Source organism: Salminus brasiliensis, chromosome 1, assembly GCF_030463535.1.
Source record: "Salminus brasiliensis chromosome 1, fSalBra1.hap2, whole genome shotgun sequence".
Lineage (NCBI taxonomy): Eukaryota > Metazoa > Chordata > Actinopteri > Characiformes > Bryconidae > Salminus > Salminus brasiliensis.
In genome coordinates, this window is record NC_132878.1 from 68,925,940 (window position 1) to 68,943,935 (window position 17,996).

The 17,996-nt window shown below is 41.5% G+C and overlaps 1 protein-coding gene across 4 annotated transcripts; it reads right to left on the minus strand.

The window, feature by feature from the left end:
- Positions 1 to 320: 320 nt before the first annotated feature.
- On the minus strand, positions 321 to 3,319 carry actc2 (actin, alpha, cardiac muscle 2). 4 transcript variants are annotated; one of them, XM_072688195.1, is made up of 7 exons: positions 3,191 to 3,319; positions 2,588 to 2,698; positions 2,303 to 2,387; positions 2,037 to 2,198; positions 1,672 to 1,863; positions 1,299 to 1,480; positions 321 to 547 (listed from the first exon to the last, which is right to left on the minus strand). In XM_072688195.1, the coding sequence occupies exons 1-7, from the start codon at positions 3,317 to 3,319 to the stop codon at positions 404 to 406; spliced, it is 1,005 nt and encodes a 334-aa protein (XP_072544296.1). In that variant the 3' UTR covers positions 321 to 403. The 4 variants fall into 4 exon arrangements, with proteins under 4 accessions (XP_072544296.1, XP_072544288.1, XP_072544277.1 ...); XM_072688187.1 differs by lacking the exon at positions 2,588 to 2,698 and adding an exon at positions 2,701 to 2,827 and having other exon boundaries at positions 2,303 to 2,389; XM_072688176.1 differs by having other exon boundaries at positions 2,588 to 2,827.
- Positions 3,320 to 17,996: the final 14,677 nt, after the last annotated feature.

Genomic DNA, 17,996 nt, shown 5'->3' on the forward strand with positions numbered 1-17,996 from the left:
GCTGCGGGTTAAAATCTTCCAAAACTTACAGCCAGACACAGCAATTATTCACAAGCTTTATAGACGCTCTGTTCCAACTTCTGAAACAACATTTTACAGCGCAATGTTTGCACACCGAGGTTAAATTTAAATACTGTAAATGCATACAGTATAATCATAATGAGCAATTACGTTAACGTCGAAGCATTTCAAGTGTAGAGTGTAGGCATTAAAAACCATGTAATGCTTTACAAGTCCTGGGTCTCTTTTATTTATAAAGCAATAAATACAAATTCATTAATGAACCAATCAACTACAAACAAATTGCACTTTGGTGTAAACATACTGTACAAGACAAAGACGTGATGGTGAGAGCAGCCTGCCGGCAGAGGTAATGGTTGCATCCGTAAAATGAAGATGCCGTTTAGAAGCACTTCCTGTGGACAATGGAGGGTCCAGCCTCATCATACTCCTGCTTGCTGATCCACATCTGCTGGAAGGTGGAGAGGGAGGCCAGGATAGAGCCACCGATCCAAACTGAGTATTTCCTCTCAGGAGGGGCAATGATCTAGAAAAAGACATTAAAACTTCAGAACTTGAGGTTTAAAACTCTCAATTATTACCAGCGCTACCAAAGTCATGCTGTAATGTTTTCAGAAGTGAAAGGTTCAGTGTAAAGCATAGAGTGTAAAGTTCAGACTGTAATGCTAAATGCTAAAGTGGTAAACTATTAATGCTGCTATTGTTTTTAACCCCCACATGTTCAATTAAGAGTCATTTGCAATTATCTGTAAATAATCTGTAAATAATATTGTTATTGCTTTTTTACTTCTATTATTTATATTGTGTATTTATTGGTATTTTATCTACGTTTTTGCATCTGAGTGTCTTGCTATCCCTTTGCGGCTGTGACACTGTGAAGTTCTCCACTGTGGGACTAATAAAGGATTATCTTATCTTATCTTAACACTATTATCACATTTCACCTCCTTCTGTAGTAGTACATGCTGATGCCCAGCTTCTAGCGTGTTGCTGTATGTTATCTGTGATATCTGTCAGCCTTGGATTTTGACATTTGAAACTTAATATTTCACAGATTTTGGAAAACAGTGCTTGGACCCCATAAACTGCTGATTGTGGTTATTATTATTATTATTATTATTATTATTATTATTATTATTAGTTATGTGATTGTAGCTGTCTGTCCATTTATAATCTAAAGTTTGTATAATCTTTTTTTTAGCTGTACACATATTATTTCCACTTTGAGTTCAATTCTACAAAGTAGTTTTAGTGAAAAATATGACAAAGAACGTTACCTTGATTTTCATGGTGCTGGGGGCCAGGGCAGTGATTTCCTTCTGCATGCGGTCAGCAATACCAGGGTACATGGTGGTGCCTCCAGAAAGAACGTTGTTGGCGTACAGGTCCTTACGGATGTCAATATCACACTTCATGATGCTGTTGTAGGTGGTCTCATGAATACCAGCAGACTCCATACCTGTTTAGATCAGAATGCAAGTTTAGTGCACATGTTTACAGTCCAGTTCTTAAGGAATCCCATAGCTAAGACACAGTGATGCTCAATTTATAATTGTAATGATAATAATTGTATTGGCAACACTGCTGGCAACACTTAATGCCATTTCTTTTATAACTTGACTATTCAATTAACCAATGGCTGCTATTTACCGATGAAGGAAGGCTGGAAGAGGGTCTCTGGGCAGCGGAAACGCTCATTGCCGATGGTGATGACCTGACCATCAGGCAGCTCATAGGACTTCTCCAGGGAGGAGGAGGATGCAGCAGTGGCCATTTCATTCTCAAAGTCCAGGGCAACGTAGCACAGCTTCTCCTTAATGTCCCTCACAATTTCACGCTCGGCTGTTGGGATTGAGTTACAGTATTAGTCACATGCTTTATGATAGCTCTGGCTGTTGTCTTTAATGTGCAGAAATTGGCATTAATATGACTGTATATCTGTTTGCAAACTTTTAAAGACACTGCTTGGTACTACAGGTTTGTCCTGTGGTGTACAGCCTGAGGATGTTGTGTACCTGTGGTGACGAAAGAGTATCCACGCTCAGTCAGGATCTTCATCAGGTAATCAGTCAGGTCACGGCCGGCAAGGTCCAGACGCATGATAGCATGGGGCAGAGCATAACCCTCATAGATGGGAACGTTGTGGGTCACACCATCACCAGAGTCCAGCACAATACCTGCAGGAGAAAGAAATTACTGCCATGCAAGAGCTTCAGACCTGGAATAGATAAAGACACGAACAGTACCAAAAAAACAAGTTCTCTAGGAGAGCAGAACTCACCGGTGGTACGACCGGATGCGTAGAGGGACAGCACGGCCTGGATGGCCACGTACATAGCAGGAACGTTGAAGGTTTCAAACATGATCTGCAGAAAAAAGACATTGATCATTTTTTGCATAAGCAGAAGATCTACTTCTGTTTCATACATACTTATGCCAGTGTACACAATACAAACTGACCTCCAAACTGCTGCAATAGTCTAAAACATTATAAAGTTCTACATTTTACATTGTAAATAATGAAAATCTGAAATATGAAATATTTGAAATATGTTCATGCCCTTACCTGGGTCATCTTTTCCCTGTTGGCCTTGGGGTTGAGTGGAGCCTCAGTCAGAAGGGTGGGATGTTCCTCGGGAGCCACACGCAGCTCGTTGTAGAAGGTGTGGTGCCAGATCTTCTCCATGTCGTCCCAGTTGGTGATGATGCCGTGCTCAATGGGGTATTTCAGGGTCAGGATACCTCTCTTGCTCTGAGCTTCATCACCCACGTAGGAGTCCTTCTGACCCATACCCACCATCACACCCTACAGTAGAACACACACACAGCTGCTGTCAACCCCTTACACTCCAGCGGAATTACACAGTGACTTATCTTCAGGCTCTCTGACACTGTAAACACACTGTTACACTGTCCATGTTTATAGAGAACAGTGAGTCACGCAATGTCAGAAACCACATAAGCAAGTCTATTAGAGATAACTGAACAGCTCTGCCAGATTTGAGAAGAGTGTGTGATGATTTAGGGATGCATCATGCTAACTGGTAGGATATAAGCTATTATTGTTAGCAATGTTAGACTTGTGGCTCCAATGCTAAAACTACAAAAGCAGCAATTATGTCTTGGCAACTCGACTACATTTGAGAAAATGCTGAAAACTGGGTTGTACCTGGTGGCGGGGACGGCCAACAATGGAGGGGAAGACAGCTCTTGGGGCATCATCACCAGCGAAGCCTGCCTTCACCAGGCCGGAGCCGTTGTCGCAAACTAAAGCAGTGGTCTCGTCGTCGTCACACATGGTTCTGGCTGGGACTCTACAGGAAAATCAACACACACATCTAGTTCTTCCTTTTCATTGTGTATCATATATCATCAGATTAGGCAATGGATCTATACAGAACAATGACTACTCAAAGAAACACGTGGATGCTTGAGTTGTTTCAATTGGTCTTTGCCTGGTTAAAGAGTCCTTTGGATCGGTGGAAAACCTTTTGTAGACAGTTCTGTAAAGCATCAGAACTAGTTAAACCATTCTTTCTTAGAGATCTTGTAGAGAATCCTAAATCCTAATTCACCATTAAAAGGTTATAGGCATAATAAACTGCAGAAAATAATAAACTACAGCCACTACATAAGTAACTTCTACAGCTGCAGTGGAACGTCTTAGTCCATCCAGTTTCAATCTGCACAGGAACTGAAGTGTGTTAGACCCTATTCATCTCTTCCTGGTGTAAAATCACTACAGATCCAAAGTGAGAGCTACAGTAAAACAGGCCAGTAGCTGAACCAACACCACAGAACAAAATTAAACCCAGAGGTTAGGAGTGAAATGTTAAAGACTACAATGATTTAGGAAAGTATAAATTTACTTGACAGAATGGAACAAGTCAATATCTGAGTAGCACTCCTACAGCTTCTACTAGTCACTCTACTACAATTGCTAGTAGTAATAACATAACACTAATAACACTACAATTCTCTATTATTACAGCTACGACCAAATATTTCCACTGTCAGAAATGACAGAATTGTCTCCCTTGTTATTCCAACAGTTCCTCCTGCAGATATGAGGGAGTGTTTCTTCCATATCCTTCTCCATACTCACCAGATGTGCTCCAAAAGCTGCTTCCCTGTGGAGGGTTTGTGGTGGTTGTGACATTGCTGGCCCTGGTTTTATACCGTCCCGGCTGTGTAGCCCTGGCTGGGCTTCCCTCGCCTTATTTGGTAGCTCCTGCGCCATTGATAGTGAAGTGGCCATGAATGGAAGGGCGAGAGAGGCGCGAGAGAAGCCCCTCCACAGGCATTTGGCCTGGAGGCCCATGTATGGGAACGGTCTAGGGGTGAGCTGGGGGGTGGTCTTAGTGCTATTCTTCAGTTTTCACTCCTCAGAACACAAAGACAAGCTGAGGCAATCAATCAAAGGAAACTGACAAGAGTTTGGAAGTGTTAGCACTTCACAGCGTGCTGATACTGTTATAGTTGGGAACTCTGCTGCTTTGGTTTTTGCCAGGTGTTCTTAACATTGTGTGAATGCTTCATTATGAATGTAAATGGTTCTAAAGTCCCCTTAATTTAACATACATTGAGAGTTAAGGATCTTTTCACCTTTGCCTAATCAAGTTCACATTTCTCCCCTAATTGAATCGTTTCCAGTCCCCAACACTAGTTAGGACACCACCAAGCACACCATGCTACCAGCTGGGAGTATGAAGGCTAGCATGTGTTTCCTCCAAGACCATATCTTTTGCTAAAATGACACAGCTGGAGTTAAACATGCCTGGAGGAGAATACTAATCACTAATTGTGTTACATCATGCTCCACTGTGTTATGGGGAGAGGAAGGGCCGTACTGCCCACCCAGAGAAAGAGAGGCCCGAACGTCCCCCCCCCAAAATGTGATTTATTGTTATAAAATATACTTTTTTCAGATCTTTTGAAACCTACCTAGCTTGTTATGTTTGCGCTCGACCCACCACACTTCACATTAGCCCGCCACCCTCTGAATCCCCCCCCCCCCACATAAAACCCTGGGCTATACCTGGTCTGTACACATTTGGGAATGACATGAAAACAATTGTTTATCTGCATATAATTTAAGATGCATCAATGATGATATTTTTGGTCAGATTAGTGGGTCACTCTCACTGCCCTGATGTGTATTTCCAGCTGAATGGTTTCCACTGAATGTGTGTCATGGTTATAAAGGGACACTTACTCTAAGATTGTTAGAGGACTATGATTCACCCTCAGATGTAGGCGTCAGTTGCTCTTTGTATTAAAGCTCTTCAGATCTGCCTCGGTCACTGGTATGTTCCTGTGTCCATGTTGTGCATTCTCTTGTGTCTGCTCTTACATTGGTGACTAACCTCATGGACAGTGTGAAGGTCATGTGAATTCTTAGTGGAGTGATGTAATATACCAATGCCCACTGCTTCACACATAATCCTTCACAACTGTCAGTCTCAGCATGTGTCCAAACTGAAGAAATTCTGCTCTGATTTATGAGATGTGCAGGTGTCAGATGATTGTCAGGAGGTTGCAGGTTTGATTGCCAGTGATGGACTATAGTTTTCTGATCCAATTGGGATCAGTCTCCTTCAGCTACCAGTGCTACAGTTGCCACACTCATAATAAAATGTTTTGCTTAGCCCTCTTATGAACAGCATTATGATTTCCTCTCTTACTTCTGGCTCTGTCCTATATGATTAAAATCCAGCAACTATCATTCCTTCATCTTATTAGATGATCTTTTAGGGACAGCTGTTATTTCTTTAATATTTTATCACTTTGAGTTTAACTTAAACATATTAAGATGTGTTAGATGTATTAGTATTATGGTTCTTCCAGAGAGTCATAATAAATGGGACAAATGGCAGCACTGAAGTGTTTGTGCTCATTCAGGCTAAAATAATGTTACTCTCTTAAATATATAACGTGCCGGGGGGGGGGGGGGGGGGGGGTCATTTGGAGTGATGACAAAGAAGAACCTTTCAGTGGATGTAAATTGTAAATTAGATGTGTGACAAACCTTTTTATAGTATTTGATACAATTTGTATCAAAGTTTCTTTTTTCCCTAGAACCACCCTTGATAGGGCCTTGTGCATTTTTCTGAATACACAATGCAGATGCTAGAGCTGAACTTGGTGTAAACTCTGATCTCACTGAACCTCACCATGAACTGTAATGAACTGTAAGTGGCTGCTTTGCGATGCTTCATAATCTGCTGCACTTTAACAAGCAGAGGGCTTTCCTGTGCCCCTCATTAAAAAGCACAGCATAATCCAGTACAACTTCAAAACCGGGCTTTATAGGCCTACTTTCTGAGGGAAATAAGCTTCTCTAGCTTCCCCCCGTATTAAAGGTAATCTTTAATTCTCCAGCCCGGTCTGGCTAATCTTTAAAGGGAATGTAAATGGTGCTGTAACTGCAGCCGTTCCTCTGAACCTTCAGGAGATTTGTTTCCTTTTAGCCTTTAAGAAGTCAAAAATCACTCTGGACGACTGACGGTTCAGCTGAAGTGTGAGCTCTTCTAACCACAACATTATTATAACAAGGTGACATTTTTTAGATTTTTCAGAGTGTCAGTGCTATAGGGTCATTGAAGGTGAGATATAGTAAGCACTCCTTAGAAGGCCTGAAACTAGTATTTATAGTGTTTTAAAGGGAAATGATAGAACTGAGAAAGCATGAACTGTGGAGATGCCGTGTAAACAATAAATCATCAAAAAAATTAACAAAACTAATCTAAAAAGAAAATGAAAAGAGAATGACTATGTGTTTTACTCAGAACAGGACACTCAACATTGGGAAAGTACAAAAATATATGGACAGGGCAATATTTTATTTGAATACAGGGACAGGGACACACTAGATGCTTTAACTAATCTTTAACTAATAATCTATTGAAAAAACATCCACTAGACCCTAACCCTAACATTAGCCAAAACCCTAACCCCTACTCTGTCCCTAAACCTAGCCCTGTTCCCAATCCTAACCTTGACACTGTTGATAATCACTGTTTTATCAGATCATTTGTTAACAATTTAAATATGTGTAGATTATGGTGTATCCAAACACACAGTTTGTATAATGTCCATAGAAACGCACTGACCAATAGAAGGGGACAGTCTGAAGCAGCCACACATGAGCCTAAGGTCACTGTGCACAATGCAGAAGGTGGGCTAGAGGGGTATAAAGCTCCCAAGCATTGGGCTGTGGAGTAGTGAAACTGTGTTCTCCGGGGTGATGGAGCTGTATCTACTAATTTTGAGTTGGAGTGGCAGAACTAATCATCCAACATAAGATATATATACACCCTGTCTAGTGTGTATTGTATTCATGCCTTTCCCTCAGTGTTTCCAGGCAGGCTCCAGGTCCACTGAAGTCCTGTTCTAGATGAACAAATATCCTAGATGAACAAATTAATTTAATTTACAGAGCTCTGTTTACATACTTTATGGATTGGTTCAATTATTTGGATGCCTGTTGTGCAAATCTCTAACAAAATAAACGGCAACAAACCCTATGGAGCCATTTGAACATTGAGCGCATGCCTTCCATACACTACATTTAATATGTATTGAAATCATTACCTCTTATCAATATACATGCATCTGGTATCTGCTATCTGCTAGTTATTATATAACCCCTCTAAGAAATATCTTGACACTGTGCCTCATGGGATTTGATTTGTCCACCTCGTGTGGAATGCGTATTGGAAGCTGGTTCTGTGCCCAGTGTTTCATTGAGGGTAAGGAATGCTGAAGCAGTGCCACAGTGATAATCTTATATCAGCGTATGGAGCATGACGGAGCTAAGCTGTCAGCACTCAGACTCTAATTCAGCTCCATCACACTCGTACACGAGCTACAGTTTCACAACAGACCTACGATGTACATTCCTATAAAGGTTAAACCCAAAGAAAATCTGGTCTTGGGCGAGTGTAGCAGTGGTGTGACCGCTACTGTATACATTCACTGGACACCAAGATTTTGGAAATCTCTAACGTTGTAAAAATAAACATGAATCTAAACAGAAATACAGCTGAGGCAAAACGTTAAGATAGAATAGTATGCTGTCATTTCTTCATGTTCTGCCAAAACAGCTCTCTACAATGCCTTTGAAGGTGGTGTATGAGGGATCTGGCACCAAGATGTTCCAGCAGATGTTTAAGTCATGTAAGCTGTTGTTGGAAGCATGATGGAAAAGAAAACCACCTTCTACCATCAGTCCAGTTTCAATGCTTGTGCATCTATTGTGGTAGTGGTAGACAGGTGTTAGCATGGGCACTGTGCCTATGTAGCCCCATACACCGCAGGGGGTGCTGCACTGTGTGTTGCGACCCAGTCCTCCCGTTACCATCACTAAACATTTTTGTTAGTTTGGCCACAGTAGCCCCTCTGTTGGCTCAGTCCAGACAGGAAAGTCTTCATATTTCCCATGCACAGATTGAGCCTTGGGCACGTAGCATAGCAGAGCATCAAAGTGTAGTATCGCATGGCAAAGTGTAGTTTTGCATGGCATTTCTGTGCAACAAAAACACTGCAATTATTTTTTTTTGTTTTCATTTGTGTGTTACCTGACAGTGTTGCTGTCCTCTCTGTGTACACTCAGAATGGCGTTAGTTCGTTTTCAGTGGAACAAACATCTCTCTGAAGAGATGGTAAAAACGTCCCAAATCACACAGCTGGCAATATGTAATTAGTAAAATGCTAGAACCCTGCATGTGTGACGAGTATGAGGCTCTGTAGGTTATGAATAGTGTAAGGGTTAGGATTAGGACCAGGATGAGGTTTAGAACCACAATGACACAATGCTGAAAGTAAATTATAGGTAAATGAAGTCAGCCAGCCAACACACTCATGTGGGGCGCACATGGGAGGAACATGGGCTGGGTGTGTTCCAGGTGGGCATTGGCTCTGAGTGGGTTTGTATATGGGTTGTTACTAGGACTCCCAAAGTGCCCCATTGTTGCAGCCCACACTAATCTCACATGGGAACTGTCACTGACCCTGGTTGGACCCTGATGGGCATCCATATGTGGGGCCAACATTGAAGGTTAAGCTGATATATACATAACACAATTGAACTGCTGTAATCTTCTTTAGTGCTGTTAGGGCAACACTCAAATCAAAAATGTTCTTTAACTTTGACAATAGTAAAACTCATTCTCACTTTAACCAGGTGAAGAACTGTAGAAGTGTAGTATGTAACTTTAATCTATGGCTGTCATTATTGTTCTGTTAGATTAGGGGGGTGCTGTGCTGATAGTATAGAAAACGAAATAAATTGTTTACCAACAAAAACATTGCACTTTATTACGGGACATTTAGCGTAGTGCTGTGTTATGTGGGACATGTCTTCAGCCCTCGGTAAATGGGCCACCCAGGCCATCTGAACAGTCAGCTCTACAACTGTGTCCAGCTGACAAGAGAATGTCTAAACTACTCTACCCAGAAATAATAATGGCTCAACCCTGAGCCCCCCCCCCTTTTTGCAGACGGCATGCACAGAGTGCGAGACTGTTGTCTCCAGCTGTAAAGCTTAGGCGTGCAATCTTCAGACATTTTTGCAGAACAGTAGTTGATGGAAACACTGATTAAATCCTTTTCCAAGCTGGATTATTTTTACTGGAGGAGGGCCGGTAATGCAGAGAGGGATTTGACTGGCCGAATTCAGACAGCTCCTACTAAAACGTCATAGCCTGGATGTTCACTTCAGCATTAAGAATAAATAAAGAGCTTTAGAGAAAACAGAAGTTAATAAACAGCGTTTACTGTGTTGGTTGTTAGTAAATTGGCTCAATTTTAAATGCATTAGTGCCTGTTTTGGCTTGCGGTTTATTTCACCAGAAAGAGTGTCAGTACTAGCTTGAGTCATTAGGTCCATGGTGGTCCACAGTAGTACTATGTGATTTGCATGTGTGTTGTGTGCTTGTGTGGTCCTAAGGGTGTGTTTGGAAGTGTGTGTTGTGTCGTTGGAAGGAAACACTCGTCTCTGTGTTTCTGAACAGAGGAGGTGTGTTTTAAACACCTGCTGCCCCGGCAGTTGTCTCCAACACTTCTGTTGGGCTTCTAAGGAAAGTATAAACATGTATGTGTGTGTGTGTGTGTGTGTGTGTGTGTGTGTGTGCGTGTGTGTGTGTGTGTGTTTGGGGGCAGGAGCTATGGTTACACTTGTGGGGACAGCTGTTGGGGTGTTTGTGGAGTCACAGACACAAAGGGGGCATTTGAACACACATTTAGCCCACTAGTCTTTACTCTTTACTTTTTATTATATAGGCTGTGATTGCTGTTCATTTCTTAATATTACAAAATAGAAACTATAACACTCCAATGTTTACAAGAACCTACCTGAACCTGAACTAATACATTTTGAGGGGCTGTTGGTCTCTGTATTTCTCCCCTCTTTTTGAAAGGTACTGTCTACTGTAAGCATCAACGAATTTGAACAGAACAGATCACATACCACATCTCAAGACAATGACAATACCCTTCGCACAATACTGTACATCACTAACAATACTAAGCTACCAATTTATGTCTACCTCTTCATGTGTGATTGGTTTTTAAACTGATATCCTTAGGTTACTTTAAATTATGTTTCATTGTGTGCAGAGTCTTTAACTTGTGCTGTATAGTGTTTTACTTCTGTCTCAATAGCTTGTGTGTCGGTGGAGGACTAGTAAAGTTCAAGAAGAGGTACAAGAATTCTATTGTACACTGTAGCTACCTGTTTATAGTTACCTATATGTTAGCCAGATATTTATTAAAGACATATTAGTCTATAAATGACTATCAATGACCTCAATAAATACTCCGATACACTAGAATCTGAGATATTCATCTATACACAAACTCAACAAACTCACCTATACATTAAAATGAGATATTCATCTATACACAAACTCAACAAACACACCTATACATTAAAATGAGATTTTCATCTATACACAAACTCAACAAACACACCTATACATTAAAATGAGATATTCATCTACACACAAGCTCAATAAACACTCCTTTACATTGGAAGAAGAAATATTCATCTATACACAACCTCAATAAACACTCCTATACATTAGAATTTGAGATATTCGTCTATACACAAGCTCAGTAAACACTCCTGTACATTAAAAGAGGAGATATTAGTCTAAACACAAGCTCAGTAAACACTCCTGTACATTAAAAGAGGACATATTAGTCTAAACACAAGCTCGATAAACACTCCTATACATTAGCAGAGGAGATATTAGTCTAAACACAAGCTCAGTAAACACTCCTGTACATTAAAAGAGGACATATTAGTCTAAACACAAGCTCAGTAAACACTCCTATACATTAGAAGAAGAGAGAGAGCCTATAAACACTCTAATGCACATTCTTATACACTACTAAATAGGAGTTTATCGTTCATAAAAGATTCCCATACACTACAGTAGGAGATGGTAGCCCATAAATGCTCTAAAACTGATCTTTGGATAAAATAAGAGTAGAATAGAGTAACTAAGGCAGTAGCAGAACAAACTGTGTGTTTATCTACACTTGCTCTTGACAGTCTGACGATGAAGAAGAGGTGCACATTGCCTGACTGGAGTTTGCCAATTAGTCCAGAATCTCTAATTTTAAGTTTTGAAAACAGTTTAACTGCAACTCTCTCACTCAAAAAACTAAAAGCAATGATGCTCGAAAGACAATATGAAGTTCATGGCGCTGATGGGATGAGTAATCTGATAGGGTTAAAAGTTTCACACTGCATGTCTTTGTCATGTAGGAAGCAACCAATCACGATTGAGCCACACTGAATTCCTGACCCACTATGGTCTTGTGTAAAGTGTCTCTATGTATGTGTGTGTGTGTCACAGCAAGACAATTCCTGCAGTGTGGTGTGTCTTTTGCTGTGTTTTGAGGCAGGCGGGGGTGCGGCCTTGAAACCAGAGACCCTCCCAAACCAAGGCTGTGATGGAAGCCCCCAGGCCAGCCGGTCAAAATGCCCTGCGGACATGCCTCTCATTCTGTCCTCTGTTCCAAGGCCTGGAGCCTTCATCACACATGCACTTAACCGTCTATTAATACACTCAAGACCAGCTGGGGGCCGCTGAGGGCCTGAGGGACCTAAAAGTGTCCCAAGGCTCCAGGCTGTAGAAATCACATCCTGCGGGACTGTGGGGAAACACAAGGTCAGACAGGGAGCAGTGTATGTGTGTTTTGTGAGATGGGGGGTTAAAAAAAGAGGTCATACAAGTCAAACAGCTTTTGGAGAACGTTGATACAGGAGTGGTTTGTGACACTCCTATAATAGAGGGGATTGTTATGAAGGCATAATTCTGATTCTCAATCACAGGAACTAATTATGGAATTTATACGGATAATAACAAAATATTAGGTGATTTATTAAGCTTTTATATCGCTCTATTTGTTCACTGTTTATTGGGTGATGATAGCCTGCCTCAACATCTTAGAATTGCTCTGACAGTCCAAAAAAGTGCAGTCACACTGCAAATGAACCGAACCATGATCTTTTGGTCAGACTAAACTTTGGTCCTTTGGCCCAGACCATGGTCCAAGGGACCTTTCACACCTGCTAGTTTGGTTCCAAGCTGAAAGGTCTGAAGGTCCAGACCCAACAAGGTAAGTATGAGAGCATCATAAAACAAGAGGAAAACTTATATTATTACATTCTATTATACATCTCATATTAGTCATATTAGGATGTTCCAGCCCTGCAAAGTCTGGTTTAGTCTTAGCCAGTCCAAATTTCAAATGGAAGAACCTCCAAAAGTTATACTTTTAACAGTGTAGTTGACCCTGTTGTACACCAATTCAGCCCTACTCTATTCATAACTATGCAGCCCTACCTAACACTGTCTAGCTCAACTTTGCACTAATTCGTTTCAGCCTTGGCCAAGCCCCCTCAGCCCTATCCAGACTTCAGCCTAAGTCTTCTCAGCCATATTTAACCCTATCCAGTCCTTTTCTGCCTAATGTAGAGCTCTCTACTCAGTTCTACCCAGTCCTATCCAGGACTACTAAAGAGTCAAGTCCAGATGTCCAGCTCTCTCACCACACACTCCTGCCTTCTGCCTTGTCCAGCATCATCCAGGCCTACTCAGCCCAGCCTAGCCCTACTCTGATCCTGTCCAACTCTTGCCCACCTTTGGGTGTATCAGTATCTGTATGTTCAGTACTGTTAGCTTCCGTCCAGTCTTATGTACAGCCCTCATGGATCCTGCAAGACCTCTCTGGTCCTGTTCAGACCTATCTGGCCCTGTCCAGCTCAATCTATCCTTATTCAGCCCAATCCAGCCCTAATTGGCCCTGTCTGGCCCTGCTCGCTCTCCAGCCCTGCTTAGCTCGGTGTGTTTGAAGAGGGATAAACCTTTAAGATGTGGACGCCTGAGGGCATTACCACTGTTCCAGTCAGCGTGACAGGGACCTGCTGAGAGATGCACTTAGTATGAACCTTCTGCTAGAACCATCCCTGTTCCACACACAGACACACACACACACATACGCATATCTCTCTCCACAGCACTGAAGTGCCTCATAATAAAAACATAAGCCCCTCCCTCTTTACTGTCTGAAGTTATTTTGGAACAGTCTACCCCTCGTCTCGTTGCCATTGGTTGTCTGAAAAAGGATGTGGGTTTGAAATGGAGATCCTATCTCTAGCTATTAGTCTGAGCATTGTCCAAACAGAATTGGCAGCTGCACAAACAATCGAGGAGGAAGAGCCGATGCGAGAGGCAGAAGCTGCAGCTCAGTGCCGCAGTTAATGGAAGGTTTTGTGAAGGGAGAGGATTTTTCCTCAACAGTCTCTGCAGTGGATTGAGAAGCCCCCTCCTCACTGCACTGCATTTGAAGTTAAAGAAAATAAGTCCAGCATAGTTTGGAGAAGTTAGATTAACATAAGGAATGGAATAAATTACAGAAATTCAGGCTCTGTGCTTTTGTCAAATTTCAGTTTGAAATGACAACTGACGCAGGTGTCAATCGTAACCTTACGAATCAGAATCAGAATCAGAATCTTTTTATTTCACCAAGTATGCTACACATACAAGGAATTTGTCTTGGTGAGAGCAACACGTATGACAAGTAACAAAAAACACAGAACACAGTCTTAAACTAAAGGAAAAAGACACTAAACAATAAATAGAGTAGGGGATCAATTAAAAATTAAAAAGTACTAAAGGTAATAAAGAGTTCTTTTTTTTTACAGAAAAGAACATCTGTACAGTGTGCAAATAGACATAGTGCAAATAGCAGAGTGCAAAATAGCTGTTCAGTCCGGTTTGGTACAGTTCAGTTGTTTGTTTTGAGGTTTACAGTGGGAGGTGTCCACTGTGATTGAGGAGCGCTACAGCTCTGGGGAAGAAGCTGTTAGCATGACGTGTTGTGCTGGTTTTGATGGACCGCAGTCTTCTACCAGAGGGGAGTGTCTGGAAGAGGAGGTGTCCAGGATGTGAGGGGTCAGATGTAATCTTGCCAGCCCGCTTCCTCACCCTGCTGGTGTAGATCTGCTGAAGTGATGGCAGGTTACATCCAATGATCCTCTCTGCTGTCCTGATGATGCGCTGGAGTTTGGCTCTTTCTTGTGAGGTGGAGGAACCAAACCAGATAGTTATGGAGGCTGTGAGAATGGACTCGATGATCGCTGTGTAGAACTGGATCATCAGGGTCTGTGGCAGGTTGAATTTCTTGAGCTGTCTCAAGAAGAACATTCGTTGTTGAGCTTTCTTGGTGATAAAGAGGGTGTTTTCCTCCCATTTTAAATCTCTGGAGATGGTGGTGCCCAGGAACTTGAGTGACTCCACCATGGATACTGCAGTGTTGTTGATGTGGAGGGGGGGAAGGGTGGGTGAATGGTGCCCTACAGTATGGTGTAATCCAAGTCTATTAGAGATTACTGAACAACTCCACACAGTTTAAGGAGGGGGTGTGATGCTTTCGCTATGCAGTTAGCACTATGCTAATTGGTGGGGTATAAGCTTTCATTACTTGTTACATACATTATCTCATAGCTCCAGTGTAAAACCCAAGGAGCAAACTTCAGACACCGACCATGTCTTGGTTAATTTAACATACTGAGTAGGGGAAGGGCATTCAGAAGGAAGTAGTTGTCCTTTTCCACAACCTCCTACAGTTCTACATTTCTAACCTTCACCTGTTACTTTTATCCAGCCCACATACCACTGTGTAATGATGGCAATGCAATTGTCCGAACACAGCTGCACAGGACTATCCTGCCCTACAAACGCCCCCCCAACCCACCCCCCCATTCTGCCCTCTCAGTCTTTCTTAGCCATATTCAAACCGATCTAGCACTTTTCGACTCATCCCTGTCTGTCCCAGCTTGGTCCTACTCCATCCTGTCTGAATTTTCTCAGCCAAGTTTAACCCTATACAGTCCTTTTTTTGCCCAATGCAGACCTCCCTACTCAGTACTACCCAGTCCTATCCAGCACTACTGAAAAGTCAAGAGTTAAGAGCATTCTAGACTAGTCTACTGTACTTCACCTGTGCACCTTTAGAACTACACACCTCCAAACGAGTCATGGCTCAGATCTACAGTTCTAACCTTCACTTAACCATTACCTTTATCCAGCCCACATACCACTGTGCAATGACAGCAATGCAAGTATCCGAACCCTGGTGCTGGAACACAGCTGCACAGGTTTTGTCCCAACATAGAATGATTTACAAATCATTTTTACTTGGCAGGCTGCATGTGGCCCAGAGTTCAAATGTCATGACATGCCTTAAATGTGGCTGCTACAGCTGGGTCAGTTTGTTCAACATCACTAGTGCTATTGCCATAAGTAACCAGCACAGGCCTTAGTTGGGCTGTATTTGTTCCAAATCCAACTGCTATCTGGGGTGTGATGAGATCTAGTCTCCTAAACAGTATGTAGTATATTCTACAGTAGCTTGAGTTCGGGCACCCCTGGTCAAATTACATATATGTTACATTGAATAGATAAGCAAGTGAATATGACTTTATTTCCAAAAGGCATAAAGTTAAAGAAGGCCTATTTCTTTCATATTTAAGGAAGGTTACCTTTTTATTTCCATTTTGGGCACCCTGCATAGTCCGTACTTAATAACAACCCCTTTGTCAAGTATAACAGCTCGTAAACACCATTTGTAACCAGCTAAGAATATCTTAGAATATTTTAGAAGTCTTGTTTGGAGGATTTTCACCCATTTTCTTCTTGCAAAAGAGAGATTTTCGGGCCACATTGTATGCCCACTTTATTTGACATTTATCCACAGATTTTCAAGGATATTTAGCCTCATCTGTCCATTGGACTTATTTCCAAAATGTGTCAGACTTGTTTAAATATTCCTTTGAAAACATCTGAATTGTCTGGTGAAGATGCAGTAAAGATTTTCTTCTGATGACTTATGATATTTGTTCGGGTGTCGCTGCACAGTAGAACACACCACACCATTTAGAGTCTGAAGGTTTTGATTTGCCTCTCAATTCTGTCGAGCAATTCTGACAGAAAGTACCACACCTTCCAGAGCACCACAGCTGCTGTTAACTGCACTGTAAAAACTAGAACTTCACATGGAAATTTCTCACTATAATATGATTGTTAGCTGAACAAAAATATTTAATTGCACTATGGAATAATTACCTCAGTAATTACCTCAACTAACCTTATTATGTGTCTTGAAAGTTGGTCTTCTTATATAATCAGTGTTGACGTTAAGCAACACTGACATTTACCCAATCAGTTGTGCAATGGATATGCTACCCAGAGCAGTGACTGCCAGCTAGTTTGGCAGCAAACATCAATGCCATTTCTTAAATACTTATGCCTAGCAATCTTACAGGCTTCCCTTTCACATTATTGTTAATGATTTCAATTTTCATAGTGCGAGGCAGCTGCTTAGAGGAGCTGCTGATTGCTGGGTCGAGAAGTCAGAGTACTTAGAAAGCTCTGAAATGTGTGTGGATGGCTGTGGCGGGGTGGGGGGGTTCCTTTTCTTTAAAAAACATTATTCTCACAGTGAGAACGTAGCTGGCTGAGGAGAGCAGCTGTACTCAAAGCAGGGGGTCTAATCCTCTTCGGTCCACATTCACACGTGCTCAGCCACACTCTCTACAATCAATCTGGAAAAAACAACAAAGACTCAAGTAATTAGAGGCAGGAAACAGACACAGACGGTAGCAGGCACTGGTGTAAAGGCCTGTTTGGTCACTGCATAATCCTTTGGCACATAACTATTGTTGAACAGTATTGCAAATTAGATTGAGTGGAGTCTGATCCCAGCAGGAAGCACAATCAGGCCTATAGAGATCATAAAGCTGTCTGAAACCTAAAAATGAAACTCAACTGTATGCACTGCAGCCAATTTTATAAAATAATATCATATAATATCATATCATATACACAATCTATTATCTGTCCACTAACCTGGTATGTGGCACTTATGGTGCACCCTACAAAGTGTACAAAGGGTTCTTTGAGTGATGCCATAGAAAAGCCACTTTTGGTTACTTAAAGAATCATGTTTGTCAAGAAGATCTAGCACTTTTAATTTTTAACAGTGTATAAACTGACTGGGAATCTATTTTTGCATACATCCACTGTAGGACAACAAAGAAGGTAATGCTCAATTCAATTCCATATTTAATTCTGACTTTTTTCTCATGTTGTCACAAAGCATCATTACAGAGATTCGGGTCCAAAGCGAATGTGAAGGCCAGGAAAAAACCCTCAGATAAAGAGGAAGAAACACAAGACTCAAAAGGGGAACCCATCCTCCTCATGTTGCCACTGGATAGAACAACAGATAAAAGCAATATTATATTAATATAGCAGTATTTATACCTTTTAAATCAAAATCAAAACAGGTTTATTGTCGCATCACGTTTCAAGGTGAGTGAAAAACCTAGGTGCATTATCCCTCATGATAGTAAAAACACAGATATTAACAAAATAGAAAAATAGAAATAAAAAATGTGT